The sequence below is a fragment of the Alligator mississippiensis genome, chromosome 5 (assembly GCF_030867095.1).
Source record: "Alligator mississippiensis isolate rAllMis1 chromosome 5, rAllMis1, whole genome shotgun sequence".
NCBI classification, from domain to species: Eukaryota; Metazoa; Chordata; order Crocodylia; family Alligatoridae; genus Alligator; species Alligator mississippiensis.
In genome coordinates, this window is record NC_081828.1 from 51,913,998 (window position 1) to 51,933,272 (window position 19,275).

Here is a 19,275-nt window from a genome sequence, read left to right on the forward strand (position 1 = left end):
TGTGTCCCCCAGAGAGCAGGAACCCAGAGAGCCAAGGACAGCTGAGGGATGGGCAGCTGAAGAGGGGTGACTTGGTCATGGTGAAATGATGATATGCCCTGAGAGTAAGGCTGGGGTAAGCAGTGGTGTAAGGCTGATTGGTCTCATTGTCTGAAGGAACACGTACCTTTTGCAGTTGTGGTGGATTGTGGTGAGGCTCAGCAGTAGGGCTGTGCAAAGCTTTGGGTGGTGATTCAATTTGGAGGAGATTCGGCCTGATTCAGTGGCCAAATCTCCAAATCCGAATCGAATCAGGGGACCAATAAAAAGGTCTGAATTGATTGGAAGCTCTCTGAAAAATTTGGAGAGCTTTGAAGATTCAGGTGGTCCCTGCCTGTTGCAGCAGGGAGCTGGAGCTGGACTCGGAGCTGGTAAGTAAGGGGGGAGAAGCTAGAGGAGGGGGAGGGGACCATGGCAGCTCCTGCCAGGCCCCATCCTCTGCCTGCTCCCCCAGCCCACCCCCTCCATGGCTGCCCTGCCTGCCCCAGCTCCCGGGTGCTTTTTAAAAAAAAAAAAAAAGCCCCACTCACCAGGTGCTGCCAGGCAGGGGGTGATCCCTGCTGTCCCCCACTGCCCCACGCTGCATGGGGGGCTCTGCATGAACTCCCCCGCCCATGGCTGTCCCACCCACCCCACCTTTGGCCCTTTAAGAAAAAAAAACACACAAAAAAGCCCTGGGACTCACCAGCTCCTGTGGCAGCCTCGGGGCTTTGTGGGGCTCGTGCAGAGCCCCCTATGTGGCATGGGGCAGCGGGGATCAATCCCTGCTGGGCAGGAACTGGTGAGTTCAGGGTTTTGGGGTTTTTTTCTTAAAGGGCTGGAGCTGCAGCAGGCAGGGAAGCCATGTGGGGGGCTGGGGCAGGTGGTCAGGGGGCTCATGCAGAGCCCCCCACACAATGGGGGGCAGTGGGGATCGCCCCCCCACCCCCACAGCACCCAGTGCATGGGGGCTTTTTTTTTCCAAGTGCTGGGACCTGGGGCAGGCGGGGCAGCCATTAGGGAGAGTGGGTGGGGGATGGGCCTGGGTGATTTGGCAGAATCAATTTGGGACATCAGGTATAGATGGAAAGGGGCATGCACTGCTGAAGCAATTGTTGACCAAGCCTCCAAGAGCTACTGAATAGGCCTGTGCGAAGTGGCTAGTATTTGCTCCTGCTGGTTCCATTCCTTGCCTGTGCTCTGCAGGGGGCTGCACCTTAAGACTATTCACGTGTTGAAATCTGTGTTCAAGTCAAGCATGTAGGGAGCAATTGTACTCCAAGAGTCTGCACTGACTACTTTGTACAAAAATGTTGACTGGCTGTGTCAGCCTCAAGCCCTGGCTGGTATTGGACCTGGTTCTCTTCCCTGTTCTACCTGCAGTTGTGAAGGGGTGGTGTTAACATTTCCCAAGTTTGAGAGGGAGGGTGCTTGAATTAGGGCGTTCTTTATTAAAGTTATTTCCAGCTCTGGACCTTGCTTTCAGAATGTGCGCCTGTGTTCAACAGGGCTGAGATCAGTTGACCTTCAGGGCAGGCCACAGTTAGCATCTAGTTTACACTGCTGAGTGGAACCAGAGGAAAAAAAATGCAAAAAATGCTGGGAGATGCAAGATACTGGTTTAGGCTATTAGGAAAGGACCACAGGGGTCACTTTTTATGACATGTAAGGTAAATGGATAGCAGTGAAGAATATGGTTTTAAGAGTGCTGTCATTAAACAGGTGTCAGTATGAGTTGGGGATTCAAATTTTTAACTACTTTTGGTAATTCAGAGGGGCTGGGAGCTGCTGGATGGGATGTCCCACACACATGGGAGACCAGAGACAGAGCATGTGATCAGAACATGGTTGGGCAGAGGCGATGTGCCTTTGTGTAAATAATAGAATAGAGAATGTGCTAGTTTCATTGCTGAAGTGCATGTGCAAGTGCCTTTTTTTAAAGGCTTAGAGCATATGATTTAGAGTAGTGTGAGTCACCTCTGGCTGGAAGAGGTGTGGTCATTCCCAGTGCTGCTTCTCCCCACAGGCCTTCTTACCACCCTGGGCTCCCAGCAGCTAAAGATGAAGTTGCCTCCCACCCCTTCTGCTCAGAGGGGAGCATCTCTCCTCCTCAGCTGATGTCAGTATCATTGTAGAAAGGTCACTGAGGGGATCCTGTATCTGATTCTGCCCCCTTCATTACCTGCATGTTTTTTTTCATGGATCTGAAAGGTACCCCTGCTGATGGCTTTGCTGTGAGGAGCAGCCCCATTGGCAGGGCTGGGGAGCTGCTGTCTGAAGCTTAGTTTACACAACAAAGTTTTCCTGGCAGAGCTGTGTCAACCAGTGGTGTGAAATATAGCACCCTGTAGCCAGTATGGCAGCAGCAGCAGCCCCCTTCCTCTGCCCCTGTCTGGATACAGCTGTACCAACAGAAGAAGGGCTTTTGTCAGCTTAGCTTGCTGAGTTGAAGAGGTGGTGTAGCTAAACAGGCAGGAAAAAAACTCTTTTCTAGTGCCATGTGCCTTATGTCCACTAGAGGGCTCTCCCAGCATAATTATGCCAATCTGAGAAACCCTTAGGAACAAAACTATTATGACTCTTCTCCCTGTGCAAAACAGGGATCAGACCATTTGGGTCTTGGCACCAGAGGCTAATCATCATACCCGTAAATCAGTGGTTCTCAACCTTGTTAGGCACAAGGCACCATCAGAAAATGTCAGTTCTTAATTTTCACTTTTTTTAATTCAGAAAAATAATAGAGCAATTCTGCTGTTGCAAAGAACTCAGAAAGACCATGACAGGTCAGAATGCTTTTAAAATGATGAATTCCCATTTGAAATCTCTGGGTTTATCTTCTGAATCATATTTGTACACACAACAGGTGCTAACACTGCATGGCATCCTATAGCACTCCCTTGAAAGGATGCTATGGTACCGTGGGTGAGAATCACTGTCAGAGAGAGATGAGTGATGATGTCCTCTGGAAGCTGAAAGGAGTTTGTAGGATTTGGCATCCAGCTAGGTAATTTGAATGCAATTCAAAGGGTGTGCTTTTATTTTTTAAAAATTAGAAATGTAATGTGGTTTATGTAGGGGGTAGAATTTGTGTTATGTACAAGTGTGAACCAAAACTTCCAAAAAGCAATGGGCTGTTTACTGAAAGACAGAAAAAGGAGTTAAGGTGCTAATGATTTTATGAACTTTGTTAGAGCAAAAAGTACCAGAACAGTTAGATAAGAAAGGAAGGTGAAAACATATGGGGCCCTTGGGCATCAGAAAGTTTTAAGAACAGCAAAGGTGTATAATTAAGGGCCTGGAAGGCTCCTCTTTTAGGTTGGAAAAACAAGGCATCCTTGGAAGAGAGAGTGAGAGGAATATAGAGATTAGGTTGATGGCCAGTTCTGTCTTGGTAAGGTTAGTATGGTACCCCTGAATGAAGAATGGACATCTGCAGCCTAGGTTCTGAACCATTTCTGGGAGACTAGCACCCCAGAAGTAGATGATATAATTGGAAATTTAACAGGTAAAAGAAACTGAAAGAGAAGGGTTCTTTGCTATTAATAGCAACTAATGGAACAACACTGTCATGCTTCTCGGGACTCCCAGGTGGCTTAGCCATGGCTTTGAGTGCTGTTCAATGTTTATTCCTAATATTTCTGTGCAAATGTTGCTTTAGTAAAATAGTGTCATGATGTGGGATGTTACTTCTAGTGCACACTTGGAGTAATCTGTATAGTAGTGCTTAGCTTTTCATTGTAATAGAAGAATTTTCAGCTGAATTATTGGCAAGTCTGTAGCATTCACAGATGTTTAGGGCTGGAAGGGACCTTGTGAGATTATTGGGTTCAGTACCCCTGCTCTGGGCAGGAAAGACTGCTGGGGTCAAATAACCCCAGCAATGTGCATGTCCACCCAGGGTAGTACAGGCTCCAGCCCTGAGGGTGAAGATAGACTGCAAATTGTAACTGAACTCTTCCTTCTTCTCATGAAATAAAGGATTAGGACTCAAGTTTGTAAAGTGGCTTTTTCTTGCAGGCAGAAGTCTTGGGGAAATGGCCGTGGCTTTTTGCCAGAGCAGAGCGAAACAGTTCTCTTCCTATAGGCAGGCTTGCTAAATTAACATGTTGCTTTTTCTTTCCAGCTCCAAGCTCTACATGGCTGACCTGGAATCTGCATTACACTATTCCCTGCGGGGAGAGACAGAGAGGTTCTCTGTCCTAGAGGGAGAGCGGCTGGCAGCCCTGAAACACTATGTGACAGTGCTGGCCAAGGTGAGCACTAAGCACTCTTCAGCCAGTCATGGCTTCAAATGACTGGATGGTCCAGTTGCCTCCTCATCCCAGTAGTAAAAGCCTTGTGTTCCTGATGTAAGAAATGAGACATTTGACAGTTGTCTCACTGTTATCACGGCAATTGGTAGGCTGCCCCATCATGTCAGATTAGAGGAGAGGTAGTCTAGCAAGTGAACCTACACTTGTCCCCTCACAGGCTGGTTGATCAGGGTTCCAGATAAATCAGTGTTTCCTGGTTTGGTTGGCCAAGGAGGAGGGCTCAACCTGTTCCTAAATATCACATTCTGACCTGATTTAGCAACCTTTTCTTCCTCTGTGCTTTAAACATACCTATACCCTAGCCAGACTATAACAAACCCATTTGAATTATGGTCATGTGTGAACCTGCTTTAGGAACTGTGGTTGGGTCCTTAGTCTAAATATTTCAGGAACTAGGAATGGATCATCCACTGAGCTGGGAATGAAACCTCCCCCCCTCCCAAATCTGGACTAATCAGTCATACCAACCCTTCTTATAAACCACAGCTGTGAAAACCCACATTGCCATATTCACAATTCACAACCACCTCCTTTGAACTACCACAAAGTGAAGTCCCTGTGGCAATGATGTGTCTCCCACCTCTACCACAATGCAATATATTTCCTCCAGTTTCCTGCTTCTGTCTCTGCTTCTGCATGTGAACTGGCTATATCATCAGAGAGTTACCAACCAGTGCTTTCTGTGCTCAGCAGCCTTTGAAGTGTTGGGAACACCTCTTCTTAACTATGGTATATGGATGACCTGGGAGCTGTCTACAGTCTCCTACATAATCCCCACCCGTAGCCACTCACTTTGAAACATTTTGACTCTCTCCACCGCCCCGACTTCCAGGATTTTTTGTTTCACAAGACACTAGGTCCTTTGAAATCCTCTTTCACTGGATCAAGGTTCCCTCCCTTTACCTTTTCCCCCACTCCACCCCCTTTACTGCTCATAAGGAGCTATTTTACTGTGATATAAAATAACTGCTGATCAATCTTTTAGAAACATTCTGGTATCCATAGAAGTGCCTTTGGGGTGGCCTATTATCCTGTTTTCTTTAGAGGCTTGGGTCTGGGCCTGAAAAGCTTGGAAGAAGCTCTGAGAAGAGCTTCAAGAATGCTTTAAGGTTCTAGAAAACATGCCTTTGTAGTGAGAGATTTAAGAAACCTGGTGTATATAATGTAGTCAAGAGCAGGTTAAGAGATGACCTGGCAGTGGTCTAAAAGCTCGGTAAGAAATTCCTGATAGTAAAGGGTTCTTAAATCTTGCACAAACTATATGCTTGTGAATCCCAGTGTCAGAAGCAGATGCTGGGCATGCTCAGCCTAGAAATAAGGTGCAGGTGTTTAACATTTGGATAGGGGATGGTCCATGGAACTGGAGGGGTTTGTATCCACGCCAGGGCTAAGCATCTGGAAACTGCACCCATGCCACAGTCAGGAGGTGATGGTGTGGACAGGCAGAAGTGGTGATAGTGTAGATGCAGCTTTCAGCTGCCTATCTCCAGCTCAGCTACTCACTGGCTGGAAGTTATATCCCCATTGTAGCCAGGGATGGGGGGTGTGGGGAAGTGGCAGTGCCGTGACTACAGCTTCCCAGCTGCCTGGCCTGCAAACAAAGACCTTTGCCACTAATGTGCTGCTGAAGCCCCCTGGCCTGCATTGGACTGGAGCCAGGATTTTCCAGCCTACAGCTTCTAAAGTTTGCCAACCGCTGCATTACAGTGTGTAACCATTGGAATAACTTAGCTAGAGTAAGGTAGAATCTCTGAGGTTTGCAGACATTTCATCAAGACAAGATAGCTGGTTAGAACGGATGCTGTAGCTCAGATTGAAGTTCTGGACCTGTTGCAGAAATTACCGGGTGAGACTTTCTGCCTTGTTTCACAGGAGGTCTGAGTAAGTTATTATAACTGTCACTTGCAGCCTTAAAATCTTTGAACCTAAATATAAGTCATGAGTGCAGTGAGTCTTAGGTTCTCAGCTTAGACCTTAGTTCCTTTTACGCATTACCAGACTGGACCATTACTAACAAGTGAAGCTGGCAGGCTCTGCATGTAAAAGCACTAGGGCTGACTAGCTAGGGGTGCTGCAGGTCAGGAAAAGATGCATTTGAAGAGCTGTGTGAGGAGGGCATGACTATGAAAGGAGCAGTTTATATTGAGAAATGCCTGTGATGATATCTAACAGCAGTAGCAATGTCAGCTTTCAGTCTTCAGAGATACGCAACAGAGGATTTGAGACTGAAATGCACAACGAGTCCAGCTCACCATCTTCTGTCTCCCAGCAAAGTTCATAGATCGTGAGCTGCTGCTGAGGGAGGAATGGTGGCTTTGCAGCCTCGCTCCTGTGCTGCTCTCTCCGTATCAACATTTATGCCAATCTGTTCTTAGTTTGGAAATAGCTGGTGCTGAGCATTGAACAGTGGTATTTCAGACATTGGCCACTAGACGGAGCAGTACCACCAGGATTGCAATGTTCTAGCCACCTTTGAACCCGAAAGCTTGCTTAAAAATTGTTTTCCAACTATTTAAGTTGGTCTAATAAAATATATCAGATTCACACAAAGAACCTTGTCTGCCTAGCCACCTAGAGCAACTTAATCTGCTCCAGTCCACAGAATTTGCCTTCTATTCTGTGTTCGTCAGCTCTGGCTATAACTATTGCTGTTTCAGGAGACATTTAAACTAAGGATGTCTTGGTGTGGAGGGAAGTATTAATTTTGATTTTTTTTAAAGTAGAAAATCATGTTGTGGCACCCAGCCTGCATCTCCAGCATCTTGGGGTATAAACAGATGTTGCCAAATGAAGCAGATCAACTGTGCCAGGATGTGTCCTGACTCTTCATTGCGTGAAACGGACATTGCCTATTGTCCCACAGGGTCATGCCTCTGCCACTTCTGGGAGTGGCTGGGGCCCAATCCTGTAGGAGTACACTAGGGCATGGCACATCTCTACAAATGAGGGAACCTCAGGTTTCCTGGCTGGCAGAGGTGTGCCTGGGGAACCTGCTGCTGTGCCTCTGCAGTTAGGGAAACTCCAGAGGATACTGCAGAGATGCGACACCAGAGAATCCAATGGGAATTTCCAGAGCATGCAGGATCGGGCTCCTGAAACCCTGGAATGCCTGCCTGGGGTGGCTGGAAAGCAGCTCCAGGCTTCCTGTACTCTCCTGCCTTAAAGCAGACACACATCTGCTGCAAAATAGCGGTACAAATGACTGCTACCTACGTTGTGGCCACAAATTTTAGGCACTTGTGTTGCGACAAGGGTCATGGACATCTGTATGCTTGGCCTTTGTACTGCCGTGAAAAATGTTTATGGTGGCACAAAGGTGATGTCTGTTTCCACCCTTACAGTACCTTTAGAGAGGATGGGAGGATGGTTGCAGTTTTCCAACAGAAATGTCAGGGTTAGAAATTAATGGCCGCCCCCCTGGGTGGATTAAGTCCATTTGCCTGTGTTTCCCTTGTATAGCATAACAGGTTGTCCATGTAGAACAGATGAGTGATATCCCAACACTCTTTGCCTCTCTTCTTTCATTCATTCTTCTCCTATTTGCTCGCCTGCTGTTTTTGTCCTTCAGCCCTGCCTGTCTCCATGTGTCTGCCTCTGTGTGATATGGGTCTCTCTTCCTGCTTGTGTGTGTGTCACTCGCTTCTCCTGTCCCTGGAGTGCTTGTGGTTTTAAAGTGCTGATACTAATTGGATTTGAGTTGACTTATTGTCAAAGTAGCTTTCTGTGTTCCTCAGAGACTATTTGGAGCTACGATTGAGATTTGGATCTTGGCCCGCAGGACTGACTTGTTTGCGTGGGCAGCACTTTGAATACAAATGAAAAGCCCTCCCAACATTAGCTGCTTGAATCATGACCGAAGGGTCCCTTCATAACCAGCTGGGCAGACCTGGGCCTCGGGTACCTGTGAGCTCTCTCACAGCCAACGTTCTGTTATCATTCCCATCCTGGGATTGCCTGAGACTGTCATAGCTGAGAGTTTCTCCCAAGCAGTGTCTCACTCTGCTCTCCACTTCTGTCTGAAGGAGGTTTGCAGAGAGCACTAGGGCACAGCAGGACATTGCTAGGAAACTGAGTTAGTTGTTGCATGAAGATTTCTGTTATGTTACTCCCCGAAGGTCTAACTCCTTCCGACTTTCCTGGAACCAAAGTCAAGGATCTCCATTATATCTGTGCTCACCTCAGTCACAACCAGGGTTGAGGCTGTTCTCCTTCATCATACATCCTTCTCTGTTTTTTTTTGTTTTTGTTTTTGCCTGCAGTACTTTCCTGGACGTCCCTATGTCAAGAACTTCCTGGGCTCTCTGGACACCTGGCTGAAGAACCAGAAACAATCAAATATTTCCTGCAGTGCCTTAGAGGAAGCCTTGAAGAATAAAAAAAATGTAAGGCACTTGGAGAATGTTTCCAGTCAGCCCTGTTGGGGGGGGTGGGGAGATGGCATGTGTGTCTGTTGTCTCACTGGAGTTCAGCCTTCTGCTGTTGCCTCCCTTTATCTCCTGGTTTCTCACTGGGGTTGTTCCAGCAAAATCATCCCTGTCTGTTTTTCCCCATCAGGCTCCAAAACCAGCAGTACTGACACACAGCATGACATGGGTAGGATGCCAGGGCAGTAAGCCTCACTTCCGAGGGTATCCCTGTTCTCTCTGGACCTTATTCCACCTACTGACAGTTCAGGCATCAAAGTACAAAGCACGGACTGCAGGTAAAGACACACCCTGTCTGTGTACCCAGTTCAAATATAACAGCTGTTGTGCCCATACAGAAAGGGGTGGGGAAACTATCCTGTCAAGCAGGCCCAAATTCTCCTCAAGTCAAAAGGCCTTAGAATGGCCTTAGCTTTTGGGGGTAAATAAGGCATGTTCCAGCAGAGGCAGAGTTGTCAGAACTGAAAATTTTCTTTGGAATAAAATGGCAATCAGGAATGGCTACATTGAGGTGGCTGTGTTTGTCAAGGGGAGGGAATTTTGAAGCTGCAGGAATTACTAAAAAGCTTGTTCCATCTTTGGCTTCTGGCCCTGACAGGGGTCCCAAGTGCCAAGAAAAGCTTGCTTGTTTGGCTGGCCCTTGGCTTTGCCCCACATAGAGCTTTCAGATGGGTCAGTGTACCCAAGGCTGCCTGCTCTGGAGGTGTTTAGTCTCCTGAATGCACTTAACTTTAGAGAGCTGGGAGGCTGCCAGGAGGAAATTAAAGGGATTGTAGATCCTGCTCTGCAGGATCCAAGGTAGCTTGGTGGCTGTTTGGATAGTAAGGTACATGCAGTGGCACCACATCCCTCTGAGACATAAGGTATCCCCAGCCCTGCATGCTGCACTGACGGGGCTGTCTTATCTCCTCCACCAGAGCCGTTAGAGGTCCTTGGCGCTATGAGAGGCTACGTCTGTTACTTCTTTGGTTGCCAAACCTGCTCGAAGCACTTTGAAGCCATGGCAGCAGAGTCCATGAACCAAGTGAAGAGCCTGGATGAAGCCATCCTGTGGCTTTGGTCAAGACACAACCGGGCCAACGCGCGGCTGGCAGGTAATGGTCCTGCCACTGGTATTGGCAACAGCTTGGGAGAGGCATGGGGAGCATGGGATTTTTCCCTATCCCTGATAAGAAGGGTCCAGACTGCCCAGTCCTGTCTGAAGGAGGGATGGGGATAAGGGTCACATGAACAGCCAAGCTGCAAGGCTTGGGTTTAAAGTGAACCTTTCACAGATGCCCATTAATACTTTAAGAAGTGGCTGAGTCAGTACAGGTGTTTGGTGACACAGAGCCTCCCTTCCACCATAGTGCAGGGAGATCTTTCCTCTTCTAGCGACCACTTTGCAGGCTGCCAATCACTTGGGAAGCAATGCTGGGGATAAGGGGAAAGCCTGAATCCAGGCAGTGTGCTTTCATGCCCCTCCCCAGCAAATTGAAATTTTGTTAATCAAGGCCTGCAGTGAGTGAGTAGCCCATAGTGAGTATCTAAAGGTTAACTCTGCAATCTAGAAAGAGGTTGGCAAGGAGAGGGTGGAGCTCACAGGCCCCTGAGGTTAAGGGAACAAGCAGCTGGCTGCTCCGAGACCAGGACCGCCCTAGAGATGGAGTTAAATCTTATCTGGCTTCCCACAGGACACTTTAAAAGATGACACGTTCCCTGGGCGGACCCTGGTCCCGAGACATCTCTCCAAATGCTCCATTTAATTTCTCCTTCCCCTCCTGCCCAGACACACAGACGCTACCCCTCTCCCTCCTCCCACGTGCCTCTTGAGTCCACTGTAGGGAGGAGTAGGGGACAAAAGCTATTGACAGCTGAAGGGGGAGAAGACTAGTGTCCTGGCCCCAGGGATAAATGAACAAATGACTTCCTTCTTGTCAATGTGGCCTTCCCTCCCCCCCAAGGCCCTGTCACTGTGGGTGGCCAAAGTCCCAGAATTCATTTAGTTCACCCAGTGACCCAAGCAGTGTGACCACATGACTAAATGAAAGCGAGACTGTCTGGTATAGTGGTGGGCAAAAGGAAGAGCTTGCTGAATTTTTATGAAGCCACTGTGACATCTTCCCCTGGTTGCTCTTTAAAATAGTGGACAGTGCCTGTACTAGTCGATGAGGGCAAGGAGGGGTCTCTGGACAGAAAGTCTCCGGTGAAATCAGCTCCAGAACTAAAGCTCAGTTCTTGGCATTGTTGGAGGCTACAGTCTCCCCCCAGCCACACCCCTGAAAGGCATATTAAGAGGAGCTGCTGCTGCAGATGACTGGAGAGGGGAAAAAGGGGATGACTTTCCAGTAGGGTTGGTTGGTTGGTCCCCAGTGGAACACTTCCTGCACCGCTTGATGTGAATGGGGCCTGGCTGGAGCAAAGCAGAGAGATGAGCTAGGGTTGCAGGGCTCCGATGCAGTGGGAGTTGAGTAGGACAGCAGAGGGGCCACCTCTCTGAGATTGCCTATCTCCTGCCAGGAGTGTAAATGCTCTGCCTACTGTGCTAAGCCACGCTGCTGCAGCAGAACCATCTGGGAGTGTGCCTGACACCTTTGTTTGCTCCGATTTGTTCAGGTGATCTAACGGAGGACCCCAAATTCCCCAAGATGCAGTGGCCTCCCCCAGACATGTGCCCCTCCTGCCACAATGAGGTCAGTGGACAGCACGTGTGGAATGAGCCAACTGTGCTGCACTTCCTCAAGATCCATTACTCACCAGCCAATATCTACTTCGATTACACAGAGCCTGAGAGAGTCCTGCTGGCAAGGCAGAGCCGGGAGGTGGAGGTGGGAGGTGGAGAGAAGGTTATGGGTGATGGAAGAGCAGACATGCGGAGGAAAGAGAGAGGAGAGAACAAGAGGGAAGAAGATATGGAAGAAGAGGAGGAAGCAGAAGAAAGGAGAGCAGAGGAGCCAGATGGAGTGATGATGGAGAGGGAAGTGGGTGTTCTGGAGAGACAGGAGCTGCATAGGCCGAGCATCATCAGGATGAACCCCAGGGTGAAGGAGCTGGAGGAGGACATTGTGGACCTGGACTCCTTCAGTGAGCAGCACTTCAAGAGCAAAGCCCTGAAGGAAGCAGCCTTGGCAGCCAGCAGAAAACGGCGGCTGAGCAAGAGGGACACCATACCGCTGCTGATGGCAGATGATGATGGCCATCAAGCCTTTGACTACGTGGCTGCTTGGGAGCGCCTGAGGCGACGAGGGCTGGACTCCAAGCAGCTCGTTGGTGCCCTGGAGGAGGAGGGAAGTGACAGTCTAAGGAAGAGACAGTGGTTCCGTGTGCTGGGACTGGGGTTTTCCCGCCTGGATGTCAGCCTGTGCATCATCCTGTACTGCCTCTCCTCCGTGTGCCTGCTGGGCATGTACACCTTCTTCCGCATGCGGTTGAGGTCCCGCAAGGGCCGCCCTGGTTTTCCTGCGGGATGAGGCCTGAATTTGGGGAGCAGCTGAGGCCACTGGGGAAGGGGCTTGGGGTAGGCACTTCAGGTCACGTACTGACAGTTCCTTCTGGGTATCTTTATCTGAAGAAACAGGGAGGCACCTGACTCTTCAGCAGGGTTGCTATAGCAGTGGGTGCAGCTGGCAGATTTCTGGAATGTTTCTGGCAGCTCAATGGTCTCTGGCCTTGGCACTGCAAAAACATGGTGGTGCCCAGTTGGGCAGTCATGGCTTATTTTTCTTCAGGGATCCAGAAGCCTTAACCATCACCATCAGCTCCTCTGAGTTATTCATTGAAACCACTATAGGGATGGTGTTTGGGGCAAGGGGTGCAATGCTGTAGAGAATTGTGAGAAACAGGAGCGTTCTAGCTGTCTCCTTGTTCAGAGAAGCTCAGGCTTCCCTCATTTCTGAGCTCAGGCTATGAGTGGTGCTGTCCCTTTGGACCAAATGACACTAGGAAAATCTCAATTTGAAAGTTACTTCAGGTAAGCCCATCACAAATTGCATAAGAGCCATTGCTGAGAGGGTGGTCCAACCTGCTCTTGCTGATCTAGTTTGAAGACCCTCTTTAGCAAACACCAGGTCTGCAGACTACAGTTCTACCCTGCCTTTGGATGAACTGGCTTTAGAAAGGTAAAACAGGCCGTTTTAGGGTAAATCACCATAATTTGAAGACAGCGGGTAGAAAATAAGGCACCATTTGAGTTAACAATTAACATAACTGCCTCTTCCCACTGTCCCTGAAGGGCTGTGGGAGGGCTGGATAGTGAGGCATCTCTTGAGCTTTTCTGTTTTTTGTATCCCGTGCTGAACCAAGAGTTTGATCAGACTCCTTTTCATATTCCAGACATCCAGACAGACAGCACCTTACAGAAACAGGAGAACTGGTGCTTGAGAGATGCATAATGCTGGGAGGTGCCGCTATGACCATATTACTAGGGCTAAGGCAGGTCTCCTGAATCCTGACTTGGAAACTTTTCTCCACCCCCAACCCAAGATTTTTGTTGTGAGCCACAAGGGTCCTCAACCTGACTCACCTCAACCCTGTCTTGAAATCCCAACTACACTGCAGTCTTGGGTTTCTTCTATGTCAAGTCTGCATTCTTTTGCAGGGATGGGGGTGTGCACTGGGCTTATATTTGATTTCTGCTTCTGCAGTTCAGAGCTTCTATCCTCAGATCGTATGTCAAAAGTCACTGCACTTTCAGCTTGGTCATGCACAATTCTGCTAGAGCTTTTAATTCTATACCTCGTAAGCCTGTGTGGTAGTTAAGAGTGTTTAGTTTTTCTTGTCCCTCCCTTCTGTGTCTTGGGCTACACTAATATTGAGGGAATTCTGTTATCTGGGTCATGCTGCAGTTCCTCTGCTGTGGGCATGTTGCCCCACCTTTTAGTGTTCCTGTCACACTGGGAAGAAAATGGACCAGCTTTTCCTATAAGTGTCCCAGGTGGGGGCAGTCTTGGAGAAAACTCTCCCCATACAGTCAAAAGCTACAGGCCATCTTTAACTGGAAGTCCTGGGCTGCTCCAAACCTGTGAGTTGCCTAAGATCAGAGCACTACCCCCTACCCCAGGGATGGGCAAAATGTGGCCCACGGGCTGGATGTGGCCTGCCAAGCTATTCTATCTGGCCCATGGGGCCCCTAAAAATTTAGAAAATTAATATTTATCTGCCCCTGGCTGCCTGTCCTGTGGCCCTCAATGGCTTGCCAAAACTCAGTAAGCAGCCCTCGGCCTGAAATAATTGCCTGTCTGTGCCCTACCTACTTTATAAGGAGACCAGGACCATGTCACATTAGCACATCCTTTCACCCATTGGGGTCCTCTCTTATTGGTTTCAAAATCCGGGCAACCAAAATTGGGCACCCACAGTTTTCCAGATTTGCACCCAGGGTCTTGTTCAAACCCAGACCCACCTGTATGAAGAGCACTTTAACCTCCTGGCATTAAATTTCTGACTTAACATCCCCACACCTGTTTTGCTTGCTGGTGTTTGTAGTTTAATTCAATCCTTCTATTTAATACAAACATCGTGTTGCAGCTGATGTGGAACTGAAGAAGGGGAGTTGGACTGAAGGAATCCTAATGAAAATCATAGAAATGATGAGTCATATCTAAATCATCCCCACTCATTCATCCAGTTCTTCCAGGCTACACATTCCCCTTCTTGCATTCACATGTCTGTGTAGATTGTGAGCTCTGCAGGACCTTGCCTTATATCCTAGAAATAATGACCAGCATGTCTCCCTCTGGATAGCTGCATGTTGTGAAAAGTAGAGCTGCTGTCAACTTCCTGGGGACCCCATCCACCTGGTTCTTCCTTTGCAGGTTATCTTCAAAGGTGCTAGGTAACTAGTCTAAAATTAAGACCAAGATTTCCAAAAGGAATGGGAGATTTTGTTTGCTCAATTTGAGACCCCTTAAAAGGGACTTGATTCTTTTCATAGGTCTTGTGCCTTTAAAGAGGGATCAAGTTTGGCATCTGAAATAATCAATACTTTTGAAATTGGTAAGAAGGACCTCCTGTACTCACTCCAAGGGTTTGCTGGGGTTGGGAAGAGGGGAAGGAACTGTGCTACCCTATCACTGATGAGGGAGAGCTTAAAATAGCCCAGCTGCCTCTGCTGCTGTGAGGTCTGACCCATTTCAGGCAGCAGTAAAAGTACCAGTGGCTAACCCATGCATGTTTTGCCCCAAGTGATAGGTGACTACAGCTCCCTCTCCTGCAGACAGTATGGAGCTGTTGTCATCTCTTGCCATTTTTATTTTTTTTAACATCCAAAACTCTTCTATTCTTATTGCAAGCGAATGAGGTTCGAATGTCCTGAAATTGGGAATAGGGTGATAACCTGTTGGAGCCCAAGGATACTTGTGCTCTCAGCCACTCCATCTCATCAGTGCCCTTGGGAGCCACCTGGCCTCTGCTTCTCTCCTTTCCCTTGCATGGGCTCTGCCTGTCCTTAAGTAGACCCTTCTGAGGTTTGCCCTGAGCCAACAGAGATGCTTCTGGCACTGAGATGTGATGCAAGGGAGTTGGAACAGGGACTCTTCTGAGCGGTGTTTATAAACATCAGGGCTGGGATAGCTGATCTCTTTGCTCCTTTGAAAAATGCACTCAACCTTGGTGTCAGTCTTGAAAAGCTGACAGAGTGCTGCCTGCCTCTCCCTGAACCCTACCTTTGGCTTGGTTGGTAGCCCTTGGGATAGGAGATCTGCTCAAAAAGTTCTGCTCTGTAGTGGGTGAAGGAGAATCTTTTTATTTTTTTGTTGTACCAACAGGTTGGTTTGGTTTAACTTTCTTCTCTTTAAAGGGGTGAGTTGGTTTGTAATCCATCATCTTCCCTGTTCTCTGGAAGAGAGAAAGTCTCCAAGTGCCTGGCTTCTCATGCTGTCATTGTGTCTATGCTTGTGTTAGTAGAATAAATTATTTTTGTTAATAAACGTTCTGTTGCGTTGAATCACAGGGTGTGTATAAAGTCTGCTGCATTCATGTGTCTCAATGTGGGTGACACAGGGCAAGATCCTCTCAGTCATTGTACATCAGTCCTGTTCATTCAGTTCAACTGGGACCTGGACCCAGACCCATTTCTGCCAGCTGTCCAGCCCTCATGTCCTGTCTTCTTTACTGTTGTCACTTCCCCTTGTACCTTTAATGCCTCTTGCTTCTGGTTTATTTCAAGCAACTGTCCCCCCCTGCCACTTTTTTGGCAAACCCTGGCTCCAGTTCCTCCCCTTTTGGACATAACTAGGCTGTGCTGCATGGTGCTCCACTCAGAGTGGCCTGTGGGAATCTGCTTAAAGGATCCTAACACCCTCCATTGTGTACACATCTCTGCATCTTTGTCTCCACCGTTAAACCCTCACTTCTATTCTGCTATAACCCTCAAAGCTAAACAACCCCTTGCTCTAACCCAGACACTGGATTGTATCAGTTTTCATCCAAATTAACAAATATTTTTACAAGTTCTTTATGCTCCACTTCCCACCCCAACTCCAAGATTTGGTTCTTTCCTTCCTGTGCTCCCCTCGCATCTAGCCCATGCACTATACTGAAGTGATCTATAGTCTGGTTTTCCCTTCATACCTATTAACTTCACAAGTCCTACTGTGAAGAACTCCTCCACCTTCCCTCACTTTTGCCTGCTTGTAATCCACCAAAAATCTCGCATCACTTCAGTTGTCCTGGCAGTGTGAAGACTGGTCATGGCTGTTTCCAGAGGCCCATCCCTGGTAGCTAGATGGAGTGGCTGGAAAACAGCATGATGCATTTGTGCTGCTATGCTTCAATAGCCCTTAGCATACCAGTAGCCCTACCTGGAAGTTTCTACTTGATTTCTCTTCTCTTCGCTGTGAGGCCTGCTGCTGGAGTAGCAATTCAGCTAGTGAGGCTGGTTGACCTGAAAATGAATGAAGAGGCTTTAATTTGGTGAAATGGTTCAGAGGAATTGCTATCTGCCAGTCATTTGAAGGCCTACATTGATTGAGCTGGTGGGTCTCAGTCCAGCTCCTTATAGGAAACATTAATTATCATAACTTCCTCATACTTCAAACACAGGCCCGAGCTTCAAGTAGCCACGAAGAAGAGCCCCAACCCACCTTTAAAGAAGGTTTTCACTCTGAACTCAGGGATGGAGCTTGGGGCTAGATGACTGGACCTTGTGAGGTCTCCTCCAGCCCAACCTTTCTATGATCCTATGATGTTCAGCTCCCTTCTTCCTATCAGCCTTGCTGCTGCACTTGGTGTGGAACTAAACAGATGTGTTCTCTCCCCCAGGCTGTCTGTGTCTGTCTCTTTTCTCTAGTGCTAATTTCACTTTAAATTTAACACAGCAGTTGTGAGTGGCCTCCACAGTGTCATGTGGGGCAACTGGAACCTGCTGCAGCACTTTCTGGCACTTGGATGCCCTTTCCCCAAACAGACCAGAAGGGCAGAGGTAAGGAATCACCAAGGCTTGGTGCAGCTGATGCCCCTTGTCCAGGAATAGGGGTATACTACTGCTGCCCAAGAAATTAATCTTGGGGGTTAGGGCAGCTGGCCTCTTCCCCCTACACCTGTCAACTGCTTTGCATCTTGTCTGGAGACTTGTCTGGCTATTTTTCTAACAGCTTGAATTAAACCCAAGTCACCACCTTTTTGTTCGTGCTCTCGTCCTCTTCTCCCTGTGCCCCACCTCACCCCAGCACTGCTGTCCCCATTTCTCCTGCCCTTTTACCCTTGTTACAAATCATTAAGGAAAATGGTTTTCCTGAGCTGGGCCTGGGCCATCTGGTCCCCTGGCGCTGGCTAAATCCTCCTGTAACAAATTCATTGGGATTACACTGACCTCCCCTAATCTCAGCCCTTCCCCCGCTGTGGGGGATTTAAAAGGATTAGAGACTGGCTGATAATAAACTTTATTAAGGGGGGAGTGGTGGGTGTCAATCCGATTTGGAGCCTTTTTTCTTGACATCTTCACTTCGCTCAAGTGGTGGGGAAGCTAGGGTCCCAGATGTACCAGGGAAATGAGGGCATACTGGTGGTGTTTGAGGGGACAGGGCACCCAAGATCCTTTGCTTAGTCTGCCACCCTGTGAGCTCCTGTTTGGGAGTTTAAAACAGCTCCTGGCTCTGGGCTGGACAAGAAGGAGTATAAAAGGTTGGGAATTCTCCCTCCTCTGCTCTCCTTACTTTATATTGTTCTTCCTGTCCCTTTTTCCCCCCTCACTCACGTTCTCATGTCCCTTTTTTTCTCTTCCCATCATCTTCCCTTTCCCCTTTCCCCTCTGCTTCATGCTTTTTTAACACCTGCACAAATCCTCCCACTTGCACCCCCCTCAAAATGGCACATGAGGGCTCCTCGATGAGGGTAAGGAGGAGAGTCTTGTGACTACAATACTAGATTGGGTCTCAAAAAACTTATTTAATCCCCTATGTGGACCCAGGCTTCGTTGTCTAACTTTGAGCCAGTCATCTCACTTCTCTTACTCCACCTGTTAAATGGGAATAATAGCACTGCCCTATTTAATGGATATATCCATTCATGGTCTGTGAGGCAGTTAGAGATCATGGTGACAGAGGCAGGCAAGTACCACCGTTGATAGATTTGGATAATTTCTCCACCCACCCTGAGGTTGGAAGCAGGAGGTCAGGCCCAGAGCCTGCAGAAGCCAATGCCTCTGCCCCTTCTAGCGTGGCAGCTCCCCTGCCTGGCTGTGGGCAGTGGGATGGGTTTCCAAGGAATCGAGCTGCCCCTTAGTGGTGCAACGCTTCTCCAAACAATGGGCCTGCAGGAGAAGAGATATCACTGAGGTAAGTCTGCTTGGTAAATTTTATAACCATCTTAATTTGCTATGAGCTTTGCTTTACTTTGATAGAGGCATTGCCTCCTTTGTGCTGGGGCACTGGCTGCTTGGCCCTAGGTCAGCAACTCCCTCCCTTGCTTCAGCTCCTAGCTTGAGGCAGTGCAAAGAGCTGGGAGTAGGTGGAGAGGGTGGGAGCTGTCCTCAGCCTGGCTGCCAGACTCGGATGCAGGCTGGGAGGGGTTTATGATGGGAGGATTTAGGACAGTTTCCTGCCCCTGACAGAGTTACCCCTTCTCTGAATTCAGCTACGTTATCCCTGGAGAAGCCTGGGCTTACCCCATGTCACCAGCAGCTCCCCAAATTCTTTGTGGATGGCATTATGCTTTGGGAGTACACCAGAATGCACCAAGAGGGGCAGGTGTTTCTCACCTTTGCCCTGGAGGGTAAGGGGCATTTCCCCCACCACGTTCTTCGTCTGCTGCCATCCCCAGCTGAACACTGTCGTGTACGGTCAGTGCCCTCTCACAGAGTACCAGGTTTTCCAGCAAGAGGTCCCCGGCCTCCTTCCTTGGTTCTGACTGTGGAAAGTAAAAAACAAATGCTTAAATAATTTCTGCTTTTACCCCTTACTTTCGCAACACATTTCTTCCCAGGACTTAGGGTCTGCAAGAAGCTGAGGGATCCTCCTCGTTTAAATGCCTGCCACATCCATGGATAATCTATGTATGGCAACATGGCTATGCCAGCTCCCTTTGACTGGAGAGAGTGGTTGGGT

General features: G+C 48.4%; 1 protein-coding gene across 1 annotated transcript in view; it reads left to right on the forward strand.

Annotated features, from left to right (window-relative positions):
* LOC109286323 (sulfhydryl oxidase 1) overlaps nucleotides 1–15,677 on the forward strand; it is a 43,171-nt gene extending 27,494 nt beyond the window's left edge. The window contains exons 8-12 of the mRNA XM_019500185.2: nucleotides 4,142–4,271; nucleotides 8,591–8,713; nucleotides 8,886–9,033; nucleotides 9,673–9,849; nucleotides 11,351–15,677. Coding sequence (XP_019355730.2) covers nucleotides 4,142–4,271; nucleotides 8,591–8,713; nucleotides 8,886–9,033; nucleotides 9,673–9,849; nucleotides 11,351–12,204 — 1,432 coding nt within the window. The 3' untranslated portion in view covers nucleotides 12,205–15,677. The remainder of the gene's footprint in view (nucleotides 1–4,141; nucleotides 4,272–8,590; nucleotides 8,714–8,885; nucleotides 9,034–9,672; nucleotides 9,850–11,350) is intronic.
* Nucleotides 15,678–19,275: the final 3,598 nt, after the last annotated feature.